At 48.0% G+C, this 18,403-nt stretch overlaps 1 protein-coding gene across 2 annotated transcripts in view; it reads left to right on the top strand.

The window, feature by feature from the left end:
• The first annotated feature begins 595 nt into the window (after positions 1–595).
• The window catches only part of NFXL1 (nuclear transcription factor, X-box binding like 1), a 128,007-nt gene continuing 110,199 nt past the window's right edge, over positions 596–18,403 (top strand). The window contains exons 1-4 of one of the 2 annotated variants that reach the window (XM_040418905.1): positions 596–729; positions 7,359–7,609; positions 7,777–7,950; positions 15,856–15,965. In XM_040418905.1, coding sequence (XP_040274839.1) covers positions 7,393–7,609; positions 7,777–7,950; positions 15,856–15,965 — 501 coding nt within the window. In that variant the 5' untranslated portion in view covers positions 596–729; positions 7,359–7,392. The remainder of the gene's footprint in view (positions 730–7,358; positions 7,610–7,776; positions 7,951–15,855; positions 15,966–18,403) is intronic. The other variant, XM_040418906.1, reaches the window with a different exon arrangement.

Raw genomic sequence — 18,403 nt, forward strand, 5'->3', positions numbered from 1 at the left:
ATCGGAGGCCTGCTTTAAGTGTCCGATGCCCCCATCCAAGTCTGCACACTGTCCCCCAATAAAAGATGCCACCTCCAAGTCTGCCAACTGTCCCCTATATAGGATTACATGATGCATCGGAGGCCCCCTTTAAGTGTCCGATGCCCAATCCAAGTCTGCCCACTGTCCACCAATAAAAGATGCCACCTCCGAATCTGCCAACTGTACCCTATATAGGTTTACATGATGCATCGGAGGCCCCCTTTAAGTGTCCGATGCCCAATCCAAGTCTGCCCACTGTCCCCCAATAAAAGATGCCCCCTCCGAGTCTGCCAACTGTGCCCTATATAGGTTTAAGCACAAATAACATACACTGTGCTTACCATGCGAATCTGCTGCCCCTGCGCGTTCACACAGCCCTGCGCTGTGCAAATCTGCTGCCCGCGCGTTCACCGAAAGCAGCTGTTAAGATCAGCTGCCCTGAGACAAGCCCTCCATATAGCCAATAAGATTACAGGATTTAGAACACACCTACCTAAGAAGCCGCACGTACAGACAGGAAGTGACGCGGGCAGCAGATTTGTATGGGCAGCAGATTTGCACAGAACAACGGCGCCGCGGACGCACTGCATGCCGGGAAGTGTAGTTTTATCAGGATTTCTGCCGCAGTTTGGTTGGAGGCCGTACGGTAGACAGCTTGTCCGTTTCTCAGCGCTTATTCCCAGCTATTGGCTCTCTATGGAGTGACAGGTAAGGAGCTATAATGTGTCAGGTGCTATGCACAGAGCCTGTATGGTGTGTATAGGGCTGTAATGTTGACAGGTGGCGCCTGACAGCTGAAATGGGAGGTGACGTCTGATATAATTATGTAGAGAACTGGTTGTAGGTCCTGGGTTCATTCATCATTTCTTCACATAATGTCCCATGTATGTCGTGCTGCGTGGCCATTGTGTACATGTGGCGACCAGGAAAGGACACAGATGGTTCCTGAAGGGGGCAGCACTGAGGCGGACAACTCTTTGGGGTTCATTACTGTCTTGGAGCTGTCATTGGGAGCCAGCAATGAGCTGTTTCTTGGCACCTATTAGTTTTTATCTGATGTGTCCTGTGTATTCCCTGGGATGAGCAAACTTCTGTTTTCAAGTTCGGCGTACAAAGGTTCGCGTTATCTGAGAATTCCCTTATGGATTCCGCTAACTTATGGTCCGTGGTAGCGGAGTCCATAACGGAATTCTTAGATACACCGAACTTGAAAGCACAAGTTCGCACAACTCTAAACATAACTAGTGTTGAGCGAACTTGTGTTTTACGTTCGGCGTCTAAAGTTCGGGTTCGGGTTATCGAAGAATCGCGTTATGGATTCTAAATTCCATTATGGTCCGTGGTAGCGGAATCCATAACGCGATTGTTCGATAACCCGAACTTTCAACGCCAAACTTAAAGGGAACCTGTCACCGGGATTTTGTGAATAGAGCTGAGGACATGGGCTGCTAGATGGCCGCTAGCACATCCACAATACCCAGTCCCCATAGCTCTGTGTGCTTTCATTGTGTCAAAAAAACGATTTGATACATATGCAAAGTATTAACCTGAGATGAGTCCTGTACGTGACTCATCTCACGGACAGGACTCATCTCTGGTTAATTTGCATATGTATCAAATCATTTTTTTACACAATAAAAGCACACAGAGCTATGGGGACTGGGTATTGCGGATGTCCTAGCGGCCATCTAGCAGCCCATGTCCTCAGCTCTATACACAAAATCCCGGTGACAGGTTCCCTTTAAAACACAAGTTCGCTCAACACTAAACATAACGCATTGTCTTCCTCTGAGCTGGGATAAACGGCGCCACATGTCTTGCAGCTGCTTATCACCTTCCCTATGACTATAAGACTACCTGTCTTGCACACAAATTTCTGTGCGTTTAGGCACCAAGAATCGCATGTATTACTAGTGTTTTTTGACGCTGAATTAATACGGTTTTCCCGCCGATCCCACCCTTGCATTGGGGTCAAATCCGCACAAAACCACAGCACAAAGAGTTGACGTACTGCAGGTTTACAAATGAGCACAAAATGAAAAAGCAAAGTGTCTAATCTTACACGCTGCGCTGCTGCTGTGTTACGCTGTGTTTTAACCATGCGTGATCCGCAACGTGTTCAGTTAGCCTAAGCGTGCCTTCACACCTGGCAGAATTGAAAATCAGTTCCCTTTATCTGAACGGGGATTTCAGAAATCCACGTGCTTTCTGCCAAAACAACACCATTCAGGTGAACAAAATCTGCCACATCTGAAGGCACGCTTAGGGGACGTTCGCGAAACCCGCCTCTCTGCCTCCCAGCGCCAAGGACTGCGGAGCGGCGGCCGCGCCGAGAAGGGACATGTCCTGTTTAGTCGATCAGCTTTGAATGAGGGGACATCGCCAGGGTGCGTTCACACTGCAGAGGGTTCACAGTGTAATACCTCTGACATATGTCACTGTACTGTCATACAGCAGGGTATGTAGCCCATAGGCTCCCATGTTAAAAACATATGCCACCTGGTATACATTTTTTCCTCTGTATAGAATAGCATAGTCGACTGTTGTCCTGCGCAGTAAAAAAGAAAAAGGGTATGCTCGTGTACTTCACCGATGGAGGCCGTGAATGGGCCCAGGGGTATGTGGCTTAGTTTTGTTTCTGGTCTGTTTTTTTACAGGTCCGTATGCAGAACCATTCACTTCAATGGGTCTGCAAAAAAAGCGGAAATGACTCTGTGTGCATTCCGTTTCCGTATGTCCCCATGTCCGTTCTGCAAAAAAAATAGAACATGTCCTATTCTTGTCTGTTTTCCAGACAAGGACAGACATTGTTATAATGGATACGGAAAAAAATTGATGCAATACTGATGTCAGATGGATATCTTCCGTTTTTATTTTTTTTGCGGATCCATGTTTTACGGTTGTGTGCATGAGCCCTTACTTTGCCGGGAGCCTATCCAGCAGGTGCATCCTGCAAACAATCTTCACAAACTGTGGCAGATGTACCTAGCAGACCCGATGATGTATTGAAGGCAATGGGCGGTCTCGCCAGATAGTGATCTGATGTTGATTTCTATTTTCTTCATTCACTGATAATAATAAACTATTAACACTTCTATTTTTGAGCATTCTTGCTTTGCAGTATTCTTTCCACCCCTGCCTAAAACTTTTGCACAGTCCTGTGCATGTATACGGTATGTAAACACGTGTGGCACTAGTAATCGTGATGACAGCTGTCACCTGTCTCATGTCACTTCTGCATCTATGGTGTCCCCTGCCTGTGACTGTGCCGCCTGTGTAATTCTTATACATGTATGTGCCTGCGCAAGCACTGGCGTCTGCAGACGCAGGGGGCCATGTTTTACGTCACGTGACTTCCACTACGATGTCTGTTGCCGCATGTGTTCATGTGTCCCAAAGAGTATGTTACAGATGTTCCAGTGCAAGGGGATTCTCGGAGCACTAGGGTAATGCTGTGATACTCCAGCCACTTCCGGACTCCTTCCTTGCTATGCGATGCTGGGTGCAGAATAGGACTCTATTTTGTCTTAGACGTTCTCTGCTTTGGACAATACTCACTTGCTAGGAAGGCCTCTTGCTGTCCATACAGCCGTGGATGATTTCTTCATAGAAAGGACACACCCTTCTTGGTGCAGTTTGTACACGGATTAGCCCCGGACTGCAGTTGAAGGCAGATCCACCACATGCAAAACTGTAGCAGGAACCTGAGGACTTCTGCCGCAGGTTCTTCAAGTGGAACATACTTCTAAGGATTTGGCCAAACCTAAGTTATCAATACATTCTTAGGCTACTTTCACACTTGCGGCAGTGTGATCCGGCAAGCAGTTCCGTCGTCGGAACTGCCTGCCGGATCCGCCAACCTGGATGCGACTGAAAGCATTTGTGGGACGCATCCGGATGCCGAACCGTTTCACAAATGCATTGCAAGAACGGATTGGTCTCTCCGCTTGTCATGCGGACAGACGGATCCGTCTTGTATCTTTTTTCACATTTTTACGAGTATTTTGAATGCCGGATCGGGCACTAATACATTCCGATGGGGAAAAATGCCGGATCCGGCATTCAGGCAAGTTTTCAGTTTTTTTTGCCGGAGATAAAACCGTAGTATGCTACGGTTTTATCTTTTGCCTGATCAGTCAAAATGACTGAACTGAAGACATCCTGATGCATCCTGAACGGATTGCTCTCCATTCAGAATGCATGGGGATATGCCTGATCAGTTATTTTCCGGTATAGAGCCCCTGTGACGGAACTCTATGCCGGAAATGAAAAACGCTAGTGTGAAAGTACTCTTAATTCTCATGCACACAACTGTGTCCGTATTGTGGTCTGCAAACCATGCCTCTGCAAAATACTGACTTCTTCCGTGTGCAATCCATATTTTGGCGGCGGTATTATCTCTCCTTGGGGAGAGAGCGCCATAGTCAGCTTGAGGAGATTTATAGGCCATACATGCTCCTCTGGAGTTCCAGGAAGAAAGGGATGCAAATGAGCTCTTAACAAGCTCTGCCTCTGAGGCCACCAGATGTAAGGCAGCTATCCTATGAGTCTGTGTTCGACCCTTTAACTTGGCCTTGACACATGACTTGGATAATAAATATCTCATCTGCAGACAGCTGTTTCGGGGTGATTGCCCCTCATCAATGCAGAGCAGAGAGTACTGGCTTAACTGGGTGAGAGGCCAAGTTAGGATTTAGGGGGAAACTAACTCTCTTTGGGGGAGAGAGCGCCTTAGTCGGCATGAGGAGACTTATAGGCCATACATGCTCCTCTGGAGTTCTAGGAAGAAAGGGATGCAAATGAGCTCTTAACAAGCTCTGCCTCTGAGGCCACCAGATGTAAGGCAGCTATCCTAGAAGTCAATGTTTAACCCTTTAAATAGGCCTTGAGACATGAATCGGATATTACATAGGCCAGCACCTCATCTGCAGACAGCTGTTTAGGGGTGATTAACTCCCCAAGGAGAGAGAGTACCCCCCAAATCCTGACTTAGGCCTCTCACCCAGTTAAGCCAGTACTCTCTGCTCTCCACTGATGAGGGGCAATCACCCGGAAACAGCTGTCTGCAGATGAGATGCTGGCTTATTTAATATCCGATTCATCTCTCAAGGCCTATTTAAAGGGTTGAACATTGACTTACAGTTGCAAGAAAAAGTATGTGAACCCTTTGGAATGATATGAATTTCGGCACAAATTGGTCATGAAATGTGATCTGATCTTCATCTAAGTCACAACAATAGACAATCACAGTCTGCTTAAACTAATAACATACACAGAATTAAATGTTACCATGTTTTTATTGAACACACCATGTAAACATTCACAGTGCAGGTGGAAAAAGTATGTGAACCCCTAGACTAATGACATCTCCAAGAGATAATTAGAGTGAGGTGTCAGCCAACTGGAGTCCAATCAATGAGATGAGATTGGAGGTGTTGGTTACAGCTGCCCTGCCCTATAAAAAACACACACCATTTCTGGGTTTGCTTTTCACAAGAAGCATTGCCTGATGTGAATGATGCCTCGCACAAAAGAGCTCTCAGAAGAGCTACGATTAAGAATTGTTGACTTGCATAAAGCTGGAAAGGGTTATAAAAGTATCTCCAAAAGCCTTGTTGTTCCTCAGTCCACCGTAAGACAAATGGTCTATAAATGGAGAAAGTTCAGCACTGCTGCTACCCTCCCTAGGAGTGGCCGTCTTGTAAATATGACTGCAAGAGCACAGCGCAGACTGCTCAATGAGATGAAGAAGAATCCTAGAGTGTCAGCTAAAGACTTACAAAAGTCTCTGGCATATGCTAACATCCCTGTTAACGAATCTACGATACTTAAAACACTAAACAAGAATGGATTTCATGGGAGGATACCACAGAGGAAGCCACTGCTGTCCAAAAAACACATTGCTGCACGTTTACAGTTTGCACAAGAGCACCTGGATCTTCCACAGCAGTACTGGCAAAATATTCTGTGGACAGATGAAACCAAAGTTGAGTTGTGTGGAGAAAGAGGCACAGCACACCAACATCAAAACCTCATCCCAACTGTGAAGTATGGTGGTGGGGGCATCATGGTTTGGGGCTGCTTTGCTGTGTCAGGGCCTGGACGGATTGCTATCATCGAAGGAAAAATGAATTCACAAGTTTATCAAGACATTTTGCAGGAGAACTTAAGGCCATCTGTCCACCAGCTGAAGCTCAACAGAAGATGGGTGTTGCAACAGGACAACGACCCAAAGCATAGAAGTAAATCAACAACAGAATGGCTTAAACAGAAGAAAATACACCTTCTGGAGTGGCCCAGTCAGAGTCCTGACCTCAACCCAATTGAGATGCTGTGGCATGACCTCAAGAAAGCGATTCACACCAGACATCCCAAGAATATTGCTGAACTGAAACAGTTCTGTAAAGAGGAATGGTCAAGAATTACTCCTGACCGTTGTGCACGTCTGATCTGCAACTACAGGAAACGTTTGGTTGAAGTTATTGCTGCCAAAGGAGGTTCAACCAGTTATTAAGTCCAAGGGTTCACATACTTTTTCCACCTGCACTGTGAACGTTTACATGGTGTGTTCAATAAAAACATGGTAACATTTAATTCTTTGTGTGTTATTAGTTTAAGCAGACTGTGATTGTCTATTGTTGTGACTTAGATGAAGATCAGATCACATTTTATGACCAATTTGTGCAGAAATCCATGAAATTCCTAAGGGTTCACATACTTTTTCTTGCAACTGTATAGGATAGCTGCCTTCCATCTGGTGGCCTCAGAGGCAGAGCTTGTTTCTGCATCCCTTTCTATTTGTATTTTTCTCGCTACCATTACTAGAAATGACAGTACATGTTCTCTAATTTGAACAGACACTCACAGATGTGGACAGACAGCACACGGATGATATCCGATGAGCTGCTAGTTGTATTTTTTGCAGTCCCATGCAAATAAATCGGTCCATGTGCAATCTGCAAAAATTGCAGATCTGACACGGATGTAAAATATGGTCGTGTCCGTAGAGTAAGTAGGGGTAGGTTAATCGGCTTCCTTTAAAAAATACCGCTAACATGTATACGTTAGATGGATAGAAGTCATATTGCCTGTAGATGTTTCTGTAGTAGTCCATCAGATGAGAGTATATGTCTCGCAGTCCAAACTAGAGCAAAGTGTATGGTTTTAGTTTCAGATATCCAAGCCTGGGACAATCAGCATTTCCTGCATTAATTCGGAATGTTTCCGCTGCCTCTGGCTTATTACAGCCTGTGCACAAGCCCTAAAACTGGTACTTTTCAAGTATACCCAGCTAAGAAAATATCTTAACGCTGTTTATTCATTGGGATGTCTTTCAGGTACGAAGTAGTCTTCACTGCAGCATCACCAGCAATGGATGCTCCTTGGCGGCAAGGTGGCAGGGGACGAGCGAGAGGTCGGGGTGTGTCTTTAAATGGTGGTCCAGCCCGTGCTCCAGGGCCTGCATCAGTACCCGTCAGAAATACCGCCCTTTCAAGCGGCCCGTGGTCTGGCGCTGGTAGAGGAAACCTTTCCTATGCATCTGTCAGTAAGCCTGGTCATTCAGGGGACATGAAAAGTCAAGTTAGTGGTAAGAGTTGTCTTCTAGCCACCTGCATGGACTTGTTCTTCTGAGCCATTGTGCCTTCATTTATACAAGTATTTACTAAAAGAGCCATGCCGTCTGTCATGTACTGTGTCAGTATTTGTTCTCACATTAATTGTTCACTTCTGTAACCTGTACATTTTCTCTTCAAGCAGAGAACTCTAAAAAGAAGTTTGAAGATATTCAGAAAGCCAACCAGGCAATGGTAAAGAAACTTGCAGATAATTACAGCTCATCAGATGATGATCAGGACGCTGATGAAGACAGGGAAGGAAAACAGGAAAGAATATTAGATTTAACATTTACCACTTACACAGACCAAACAGGTAAAGATGCCCATACACCTTCATTAACTCTCGGCCGAGCATGCATGTGTTTTCAGCGGAGAAAGCTGCTGCCAGACACTTCTGGTGGTGGCTTATGTGCTTGGAAAACAAAAGGATCAGGAGTTGAAATTCAAAGCACTTGGCGGGTCATTTATTAAAGGGGTTCTGCACTTTCATTTAACTGATGATCTATCCTCTGGATAGATCATCAGCTTCTGATCGGCGGGGGTCCGACACCCCCGCCGATCAGCTGTTTGAGAAGGCAGCGGCGCTCCAGCAGCACCGCGGCCTTCTCACTGTTTACCGCTGGCCCACTGACGTCACGAATAGTATCAACTAGCGTGGGCGGGGCTAAGCTCTGTTCACTTGAATAGAGCTTAGCCGCGCCCACGCTAGTTGATGCTAGTCGTGATGTCACTGGGCCAGCGGTAAACAGTGAGAAGGCCGCGGTGCTGCTGGAGCGCCGCTGCCTTCTCAAACAGCTGATCGGCAGGGGTCCCGGGTGTCGGACCCCCGCCGATCAGAAGCTGATGATCTATCCAGAGGATAGATATAAAACGAAAGTGCAGAACCCCTTTAAGCTGAAATACGCCTATATTAGGTGTATTTCAGGCGCAGATTGTGGCGCAACAGCTATTTGTGCCACAATCTACAACTTCTCCCCGCTCACGCCAGGTCTAAAATTTTGGCCAGGGGAGGGGCTGGCAGGCCCGCCTCATTCATCATTTTGCACACCTGTTTCAGGCATAGAAAATGGTCTAAATATAAGATAGATAGGAAGCTGTCTTACATTTAGAACTGGCGGTGGATCTGCCGAAGTCTTCGGCGGAACCACCGCCAGCTATAGGTCTTTTATTAATTAATAAATGAGCACCTTGATCCTTATCTCCCCTAATATCATTTGTCGGGCAAGAGTAGAGAGGTCCCTAAATACATTAGGTTGGCAGCCAGTCCTGCTAAAAACGACTGGTTTGGCCGTCAGTCCCCTAATGTGCATTGGGGCCTTAATTGGTTTCATTCTATCACAGAAAGGTCCGATGTCCAAATAACATTCCTCCTTTCACCCCATATCTAATGAATATCTGTCTAATATGCAAAGAATATATCAGCACTCATTGTGGAACTGAAACAAGTAAATACATTACTGAATCCTCGCTGATTTTCTGGAGTGCTGCAATATACGTTGCATATTGGACATTATAGCCTGGATCAAGGTACCGGGTGCTGGCGCTCACCAGTGAATTTTCCAATGAGCTGCTATGACTCCATTGTTTGCCTGTCTGTCCATTTACGGTTGCACCTGGGATTATGAAATGTTTATGCAGCTACAGACAGCAATTTCCATAAGAACAGTACATGAGAGAGTTACTTTAGTAGTTCTGTGATATTTCTGAGATCTTGCCACTGAATGGATGGATGGGGCATTCCATATACAAGCAACATTTACATTTTCTTACGCAGTATGAACCATAACGACGATGGCCCACCTTTACTAAGACCCTTGTTACAGAATTCTGGCATAAGTTCTGGTGCCTTCTTTTTGGCACAAAAAAATGTAACTTTCACCTCCTAGAAATAAAGCAAAGCCAAAGCAGTGTGTGCAATAAAATGGAAAAAGCAATAAGAGAACCCTCAAGAGCTAAAAATCAGACTATCCAAAAATAAGGGCGTACTAAAACATAGCTTTTATTGTCTTATTTAGACAAATTTAATTTTGATTTGTGCCAAAAAGAACAGATGTTTGCCCCTTGCTGGGCACTTTAGCAAAGTGTCTATGTAATGGGGCGGATTAGTAAAATCTCCCAAATTTATTACTGGCATGTGCCAATTTTCTGGAGAAAGCAATGGTGTAAACTTAGACCAGCTTTGTTCTCATTCTTTAGGTCAGTACGATTACAGCAACCCGACATTTCTTGTGTTGTAATAAAAAAAAAAAAATGGAAGAAATGTATTTTTTTTCTTTTCATTGCCATATTCTGACTTCCATAACTATATTTGTCGCTCGTATCATTGGGGTACACAGGACCGTGGGTATAGCTGCTTGCTGCCACTAGGAGGCGACACTAGGCTGAAAAGTGATAACTCCTCCCCTGCCGGCTATACCCCCTCTAGCCTGGAGAGAGCACATCAGTTTTTTAGCTTAGTGTCGTAGGAGGCAGACCTCCCTTTTTTTTCACAGATTTCCTGGATGGGGCACAGGAACGCTTGCGTACCTGTCTCCCTGGGAGGCTGGCCGGTGTTGCTTGTTCCACCGCCCTGCCTCCCCCAAGAAGACAAAGCGGACCAGGGCAGCCTCGCTCCCCTGCTTCCCGCCAGCAAGAGGGCCACCTCCTCTCCAGCCCTTCTCTGCCCGGACCCCTGATGCCTGGTGCCAGCGGTCGCGGGGTGGCCCTGCTGGTACATGACTAAGAGTGAAGACCACAGATGAAGACAGGTGAGTATTACTGTCCCTCCCTGTCCCCCTCACACCATGGCCCTTATTTAAGGAGGTTGCGAGTCCTCCACCAGTCGCCCATCTCACCTCACAAATCGCGCAATAAAGGGGTTAATCCCAAACCTAGCGGCGGCATTTTAGGTTCTTTCTCTCCACCCCCCTCCGATCTATACGTGACTCATATCGGACAGGGGACATTCAGAAACTGGCGCCTTCTGCACTCCATTCCGTGCCCCCCTTTCTCCGACCGACCGGGTGGGCTCCCCGGTCGGCCAAGCGCCGCACCTCTTAGGCCGGTATACATCTTGGGCGCCTGCTAGTGCCGTTCTGGGTACCTCCGTTCCTGGCGGCGGAGCGGAGAGCCCAGTCGGCTGGGCGCCACAAAATCAAGGCCCCGGCTTCATTCCGGCCTACCCATTTCTTCTCCGGCCGCGCAGTTTTTTTTTTTTTCCTAACCGCCCACGAGGCGGGCTTCCGCGGCCGCAACTTCCACCCTCAGGTATGGGGGGGGGGGGGGCGGGTCCATCTTCTGGCGCGAATTCTCCCCGGGAGCCAGCTGGCTCCGCCCCAGTCCTTGGACAGTTTAACCCTTCCTGCCCAGCCACCTCTTTGAGGCTGATGACCAGATTACCCTTACCCTGGGTTTCTATCTGCAGGCACAATGTGCCTTAATATTGCAGTATGCAGCCTTTCCTGCCCCTTGTCCATTTGAGGTTAGGTCCTCTCCCAAAAAAAAAAAAAAGTGCGCCCATACAGGTCCTGCCCTCCTCAGCCCACATCACCACAGGATCTTCCTGGCTGTGTGTACTATCTGGGCCTGTGCCCGATCCCGGACAGTGGAGGATTTCTTACAGTTCCCAATCGCCTGAAGGGTACCCAGTTCGCCCTCCGGGGCCGTTCGGTTGATAATGCTCCAACTGCGCAAATCCAGTGGAGTACATCAGAAGGATTCCCAATCCGCCCTCTGACGCCGTTTGGTTGATAATGCTCCAACTGCGCAAATCCAGTGGAGTATATCTGAAGGATTCCCAATCCACCCTCCTGGGTCGTTTGGTTGATAAATCTCTGCCTGCGCAATCCAGTAAGTGGACCTTTAGGAGTTCCATTCCATCCCCGGGGTAGTTTGGTTGTTATATCAACACCGGCGCGGCCTGCAACAGCCATGGGTTAGAGGCGGAACTGCGCACGAGCGGGCCAGAGAAGGTCATATTTCCTCCTGTCTCACCTTTGCACCCACACCCTTCCTCCCTAGGATCACGCTAAAAGCCCCCCCTGGAGGGGTTAGTTCCGGGGAGGGGGGGGGGGGTTCAGTTATTCGGACTCTGACATGAATCCGGTTCAATCTTCCAAGATTACGTCCATGCTAGCCAGCGGTACTGGTGTATGCATTACCCCCTTCCTTAGGCGGTATTTGCACTTCTACTGGATACAGTACTTGCCTTATGTATTACCTCCTTCCTTAGGTGGACTGACCGCACTAGCACTGGTCTCAATGTCAGCCATAGGCGTCCCCAGCTCCGTAGGTGGCGGAATTGCAGTTCCACTGGGCACAGTACTGTCAGTATGTATTAGTCTCTTGTATAGGTGGCATTATGGCATTCTCACTGTCGTTGCAGTGTTTACGTATGCATTTCCCCCTTACTTGTGTGAAGTATAGGCACTTCCCGCCGGGTACAGAACTCGTCGCATGCAAGTTCCTGCTGTGTGCGTTACCCCCTTCGTTAGGTGAGGTACTTGCACTACCTCGGGTTACAGTACTTGCTGAATATGTTACTCTCTGTCATAGGTGGAGTGATTGCTCTGCCACTGAGTGCAGTGCTTACAGTAGGCATTCCCCCCTCCATAGGTGTGGTAATTATACTTCTGTGAATTGCGTTTCTGACTATCGCGCTACCCCCTTCCTTAACCAGAGGATTGCACTACCACTGGATGCTATTCCATCAGTCATTTGCAATCACAGGCTTCCTGTAGCATTACCCTCTACAAATATTCCATTACGAGGGAATCACTAGCATTTTTTGCATGCTATAATTTAACTACGCCACGACACTAGATGCCTGGCTTCCTTCAAAGTGGTCCGTGACAACAGTCGGTACCGCTGCTACCTGGTACTATCCATCTAGTGGCATATGGATACGGCCACGGGATTCTATGGCTACCTCCAGATTGTATCCTTCTGTTCTTCCAGCACTGGTTGGGGGCACGAAAATGTCGACCTTTGTGCTCTCAGGGGGTTACCCAGCAACACTTATGTGTCCTAGAAACCCCCCATCCCCATGGGCATCCACCGTTCAGGTTAGTCACATTACCCAGAATACTGTGATTACGATCCAGCAAGCAAAGTATTCCACTGACTCTGGATTCTTTGTCCACTACTCTTCCTTATCTAGGTGAGGGTGTTATGCTGGCATTATGCAGTGACCACAAGGTTTTTTTTCCTTCACATGAGAAGTCTTCACGCTAGAGCTAGATGATCGTAATCGCTGTAGTGGGGCAGCCCCCCTCAGGTATGGGTTCTACCCTTCCACTGCTTCGGCGGTTGCTCCTGTTCAGCGCCCTTTTCAGGCGGAGGGTTTAAGGTTAGCTCTACTAACTGTGAAAGCATGGTACCATGACTTCTACTGGATGTCCTCAGGCCTCCCCCTCAGTTTTACGCTGACGGAGCATGCGGTAGCTCCTACTGCAGAAGGGGTGTTTGCGTCACCATTAAATGCTAGGGTTCCTGCTGCACAGATTTTTCGTCAGGTGACGGATTCTTCTAACACTGGAATCGGTGACCTCTACGGTGTGGCCTCCTCATCAGCTGGAGTATGGCGTTAGCATTACTCTTGTGGCTTCCCTTGTATGGCCTCCTCTTCAGGCGGAGTATTGCATTTTCACTAGATTCTGTAGAGCGTCAGTCTCAGAGGGAATGGATTTTAGCTCTGGCCTCTTTCTGGTTTACACTTCCTATGAGTGCCTGTTGCTCTGACAACTGTTGTCCCTTTGTCATCAACTCAGGTGTGGCGATGGCGTAATGGCCATTGCTGATCAGCACCTACCTTCGGGTGCGTTCTACTGGGTAGCTTAGTCCCTGCGGCACTCGTCAACCACTAGGTTGCCGTTATAAGCGGGACTTGGGTTTTCAATAGTTGATGCCGTGACACCATCGGTGCTACCTCTCTTCAGATATGAGTAGTGTCTACCTCATCTCAAGCTAACGGTGGTCATTCTTTCACTGCTCATTCGAGTGGTGGACTGAGAGTCTCCCACGACGGGTAGAGCGTGTGTCTGTCACGCCTTGTCACCGCTGGTAAAGGTTTCGTCCCTGGGATGGAACACACTTTTCCTTCCCTGTCCCTCCTCGAGCTGGATAACTGTTCACCTTCTCCTTCTGTCTAGCTGACTAGTAGCCATGGGTCATACGACTCTGGAAGCCCATCTCTATTTTTTCCACGCACCCAGGGTTCCTCGGGTTTGGTGGAGGTGTTGGACGTCGTATTCGCACTCCACCCGGCAAGAGTATTTCTCTCATCTTTGTTCCACTCATCCGCCCTTCCAGGCAGGGTTGCCACATTGTCAATATAGGGTCACTGACGGGGCTTCCCATCACCGATGATGCTCTCATTGGCTTTACCTTTACCTTTCTCCGAGGTATTGGTTCTTTGGCCTGCAGTTGGGCATGCCTGGCTCAGGCGTCTTTTTCTCAGTGGTTTCTCAAGCAGCTTCTCTCGCTAGAAATCTCACCACAAGCCTCTATGGCTATAAGGGCATTGGTCTACCAATATTCCGCTTCCTAGGGAGCGTTCTCTTGGCCAGAGGAGGATCCTGCGGACCTGGATTTTAGTTCTGCTCCCACAGTTGCGGCCAGGAGCCAGCGGTTTTGGTGGCATTTTTCGGAGTTAATATGCCTTCTTGTACATACTGTTTTTCTTTTATCAGGAACATAAGGCAGTGCTCCGCCCAGTATCCTCTTTCTTTGCAGAAGGTAGTCTCCCTTCCACGTCCTCACATACATGGATTTCTCTTCTTTCTCCCTCGCATTATACAGACCGAGCTCTCTATCAGCCATGTGATTTGGCCTCCGAGGTTTGCTTGTCCATGACTAGCGCTTACCGCCGTACTGACTTTTACCAATTTTTTTCCTGGAGGTCCTTGTCAAAGCTATCCGTCTAACAGTTGCTCGGGCATTCCGCTCCCGGGGTAAGGCATCGCTCGCTGAGCCTTGGCCCACCCGACCAGCGGCCGGCGCTTCCCGGGTTCATCTCCGTCATGCAGCAGATTTCCAGTTGTAGAAGGCAGTGTCTTGGTCTTCGGGGTTCGGGGCACACGTTCACCAAGTTTTACCGGGTGTCTTCCTACGGGCGGCTGCTGCTCCAGGCAGCAAGGTCTTGCAGGCGGCAGTGGGTTACGCATCCTCAAGGGCGTTTTTTCTCCATGGGCGTGTGGTTTGTTTCCCTCCCCGTGGACTGCTTTAGGACGTCCCACGGTCCTGTGTCCCCCAATGATACGAGCGAGAAAACTAGATTTTTGTGAAACTCAACTGTAAAATCTCTTTCTCGCTTAGTTCATTGGGGGACACAGCTCCCACCCAGTAATTTCTGTTTGCCGTAAATGCTGGCGGTTGAGGAGCCAGTATGGCCCTCAGTTCTGGTTCGATCCGACTGGCATTGGTCAGTTATTGGTTGTTTACCGTATGTTTTTTTTTTTTTTTTTTTCCCTCCTACTCCTATTGCTTGGGCACAAACTGATATGCTCTCTCCAGGCTAGAGGGGGTATAGCCTGCAGGGGAGGAATTATCACTTTTCAGCCAAGTGTCGCCTCCTAGTGGCAGCAAGCAGCTATACCCACGGTCCTGTGTCCCCCAATGAACTAAGCGAGAAAGAGATTTTACAGGTGTGTTTCACAAAAATCTCATTATTTATGTCTATGGAACTGTGTGAGAGCTCATTCTTTGCGGGGAGATCTATAGGGGGTCATTTATTCTGCTTATATTAGGTGTATTTCAGGCGCAGATTGCGGCGCAACAGCTAGTTGCCACAACCCTTGTCGGGTCAGCTAAAAAAATGTCTAAAACATAAAATAATGTACAAGGCCTGTATGGCATTTTTTTGAAATTCTATTGTATTTTGGTTGTTTCCACTGATGCTTTGACTTTGACTCAGCGCTGTGTATTTGTGTTCTTCTGCTTCGTTATAGGAGCAGAAGAACAAAAATAATGTAAGTGCCGAATTTGGCAAATAACTGACAGGAACGGAGCCTAACAGATGCCATTGACTTTAATGGGATGCATTAGGTTTTTGTTTAGGAGACCTTTTTTTTAAGCGGAGAAAAAACTTCTGCCTACAGGACTTTTCTATTCGCTATCTTGGCGAGCTCTGTGACGGAAGCCCCAAACGGATTCTCCAAAGCAAATGTGAAAGCAGTCTTACATGTATTATATGACTTTCCAGATTGAAAAGGTTTTTCCCTCTCTTTTTTCTCTCTTTAAGATGGTGATACCAGTGAATTAGCTCGCACTAAACAATATGTGAATGAGGCCTTTCAGTCTGGGGCCGTGACTTGCTTGATATGCATTGCATCAGTGAAGAGGAATCAAGCTGTGAGTATCAAGCTGCGAAGAGTTTCTAAAATACATATTTATGTCTGGAAATCGTGACATTGGGCATCATAATTTCAAGTGCTGTCAAGATGATTTTTATGATGTCAAGTAGCATCTGCAAGTCCAGGTTTTATTGCTTTAGAGCTGGCTGTACACATTAGATTAATGTGTTTGTTTGTTTTTTGGTACATGAACAAAAGATTTCAGACTTAAAGGGGTATTCCTATCTGGACATTTATGGCCAGTCGGATATGCTATAAATGTGTGATAGGTGGGATTTGCTCCTATCATGAGAATGGGGCCCTGTCCGGTGCCGACTGGAATGGAAACATTTCTGCACTTGTGAGGTTCTGTCTATTCACTTTATGGGATTTCCAAAAAATAGCTGAGTAGATGCAAATTTTTGAAAGTCCCATAGATGTTAATGGAGAAAACCATGCAAGCGCATCCACCTCTCCATTCCCGGACGAGCAAGACAAGGCCTTGTTCTTGAGATAGGAGTGGGCTACAGAGGCGTGACCCGCATGTATAGAACGTTTATGGCATATCCTGTGTATATGCCATACATGTCCAGATGGGTATACCCCTTTAACTGTCCTGTCCCATAAAAAGGCCGCCTTTGCCTAAAACTGTAGAAACAAAATCATGTACAAAGTACTGAATGATTGGGCATAAGCAGCCAACAACACCATATACATATCATTTCAGATGATGAATTACTCAAAGTAATACAACATGGCTGACCACTTTCAATTAAAACAAAAGGTGACGGCAGCATCTCCAGTGTTTTCCTTTTATTAGACAAGCCTTACAGAATGCGTGCAATAAAAACCAGACAGCTATGTTTCGGCTACATCTTAGCCTTTATGAAGGCTTGATAAAGGCTAAGATGTAGCCGAAACATAGCTGTCTGGTTTTTATTGCACTCATTCTGTAAGGCTTGTCTAATAAAAGGAAAACACTGGAGATGCTGCCATCACCTTTTGTTTTATACTATTCGGTGGACCGCTGAGGATCTGTGGTCGTGGTTCGGCTGATGCATTCTGGTGGGGTCGTGGAGGTCTGAGTGTGCTGTTCTACATTTCTGGTTGTGCACTTTCAATTAATTGTCAGCTATAATGAACATTTGTGACATATATTTAATGTATTTTTAGAGGAAGAAAAAAATATTTTCTCGCTCATATTCATTGGGGGACACAGAGACCGTGGGTATAGCTATGTCCTCTAGGAGGCGTTGACACTAGATAAAGCTGTTAGCTCCTCCCCTGGCAGCTATACCCCCTCCAGCCTGGAGAGAGAGCTTCAGTTTTTTCTAGTGTCAGTAGGAGGCAAGACCTCCCTGCTCTGCAGGGATCTCCTGAAGATTTTTTATTTTAGTTTATTTTTTTCCCTTCTTTTTCAGATGGGAAAACAGTGGACGCCTCGCCTCCCTGTTCTCCCGGTGTCGAGTTGCGCCAGTGCCGGTCACCCGCACTGCTGCCTCCCCCATAGAAGACAATGTGGACCAGGGCAGCCTCGCTCCCCTGCATCCCGCCAGCCAAGGGGTCACCCATCCAAGCCCCCCTTTCCAGCGTCCTGCCACTACGGTGCCAGTAGCTGAAGGGGTGACCCTGCTGGACCAGAGGAGGGGTGAAGATGGCGGCAGGAGAGAGAAGAGAGGTGAGTACATGGGACTAGGTGACTATTTAACCCTCTGGGTTGGTCCCCCCTCCCTCTTGGTGGCAATAGTCTGCGACCAGACAGGGCTTCAGCATAGCCCAGCACCCCTGAAGCATTCCCCTCCGGCACAGGCTGTTTGGTTGATTGAGTGGAGGACATAGGGGGTTAATAGGTGCGGTATGCTTACTGGCGCCAAATTAGGTGGACTATGTAACTCCCTAGTGCTAATTCCTTATTTACATGCAGGGAGCGGAGCGCAGCTCCCGCTCACCGACATGGCGGCATTTACTTTTCTCCACCCCTTCGGGAGCGGATGCCGTGCGCGTCGCTCCTGAGGGGGTTAACCACCCTGCGTTTGGCCGGCACCGCTTCGGTGCTCCGGCCGCGGTGTTTTGCCGCCCTGCTCAAAGAATATGGCGGCCAGCAGGGCAGCTGTTCACACATGCGGAGGAGCTCCGCTCCCCGACACCTCCCACATTTACTCCCCTTGGAGCGGACGCCATCGCGCCGCTCCGGGAGGGGGTTAACCGCCCTGCGTTCGACCGGCCCCGATTTTTGCCGCCCGCTCAAAAAATATGGTGGCCAGCAGGGCAGACAGTCACACATGCGGAGGAGACTCCGCTCCCCAACACCTCCCACATTTACACCCCTTGGAGCGGACGCCGTCGCGCCGCTCCGGAAGGGGTTAACTGCAGCGCGATCGGCTGTGCACCGCATCGGTGCTCCGGCCCGCGCCTTCTCTGCCCGACCCCCGCTATCAACGGCCCGGCCGGCGGGGT

The sequence above is a fragment of the Bufo bufo genome, chromosome 2, assembly GCF_905171765.1.
Source record: "Bufo bufo chromosome 2, aBufBuf1.1, whole genome shotgun sequence".
Taxonomy (NCBI): Eukaryota; Metazoa; Chordata; class Amphibia; order Anura; family Bufonidae; genus Bufo; species Bufo bufo.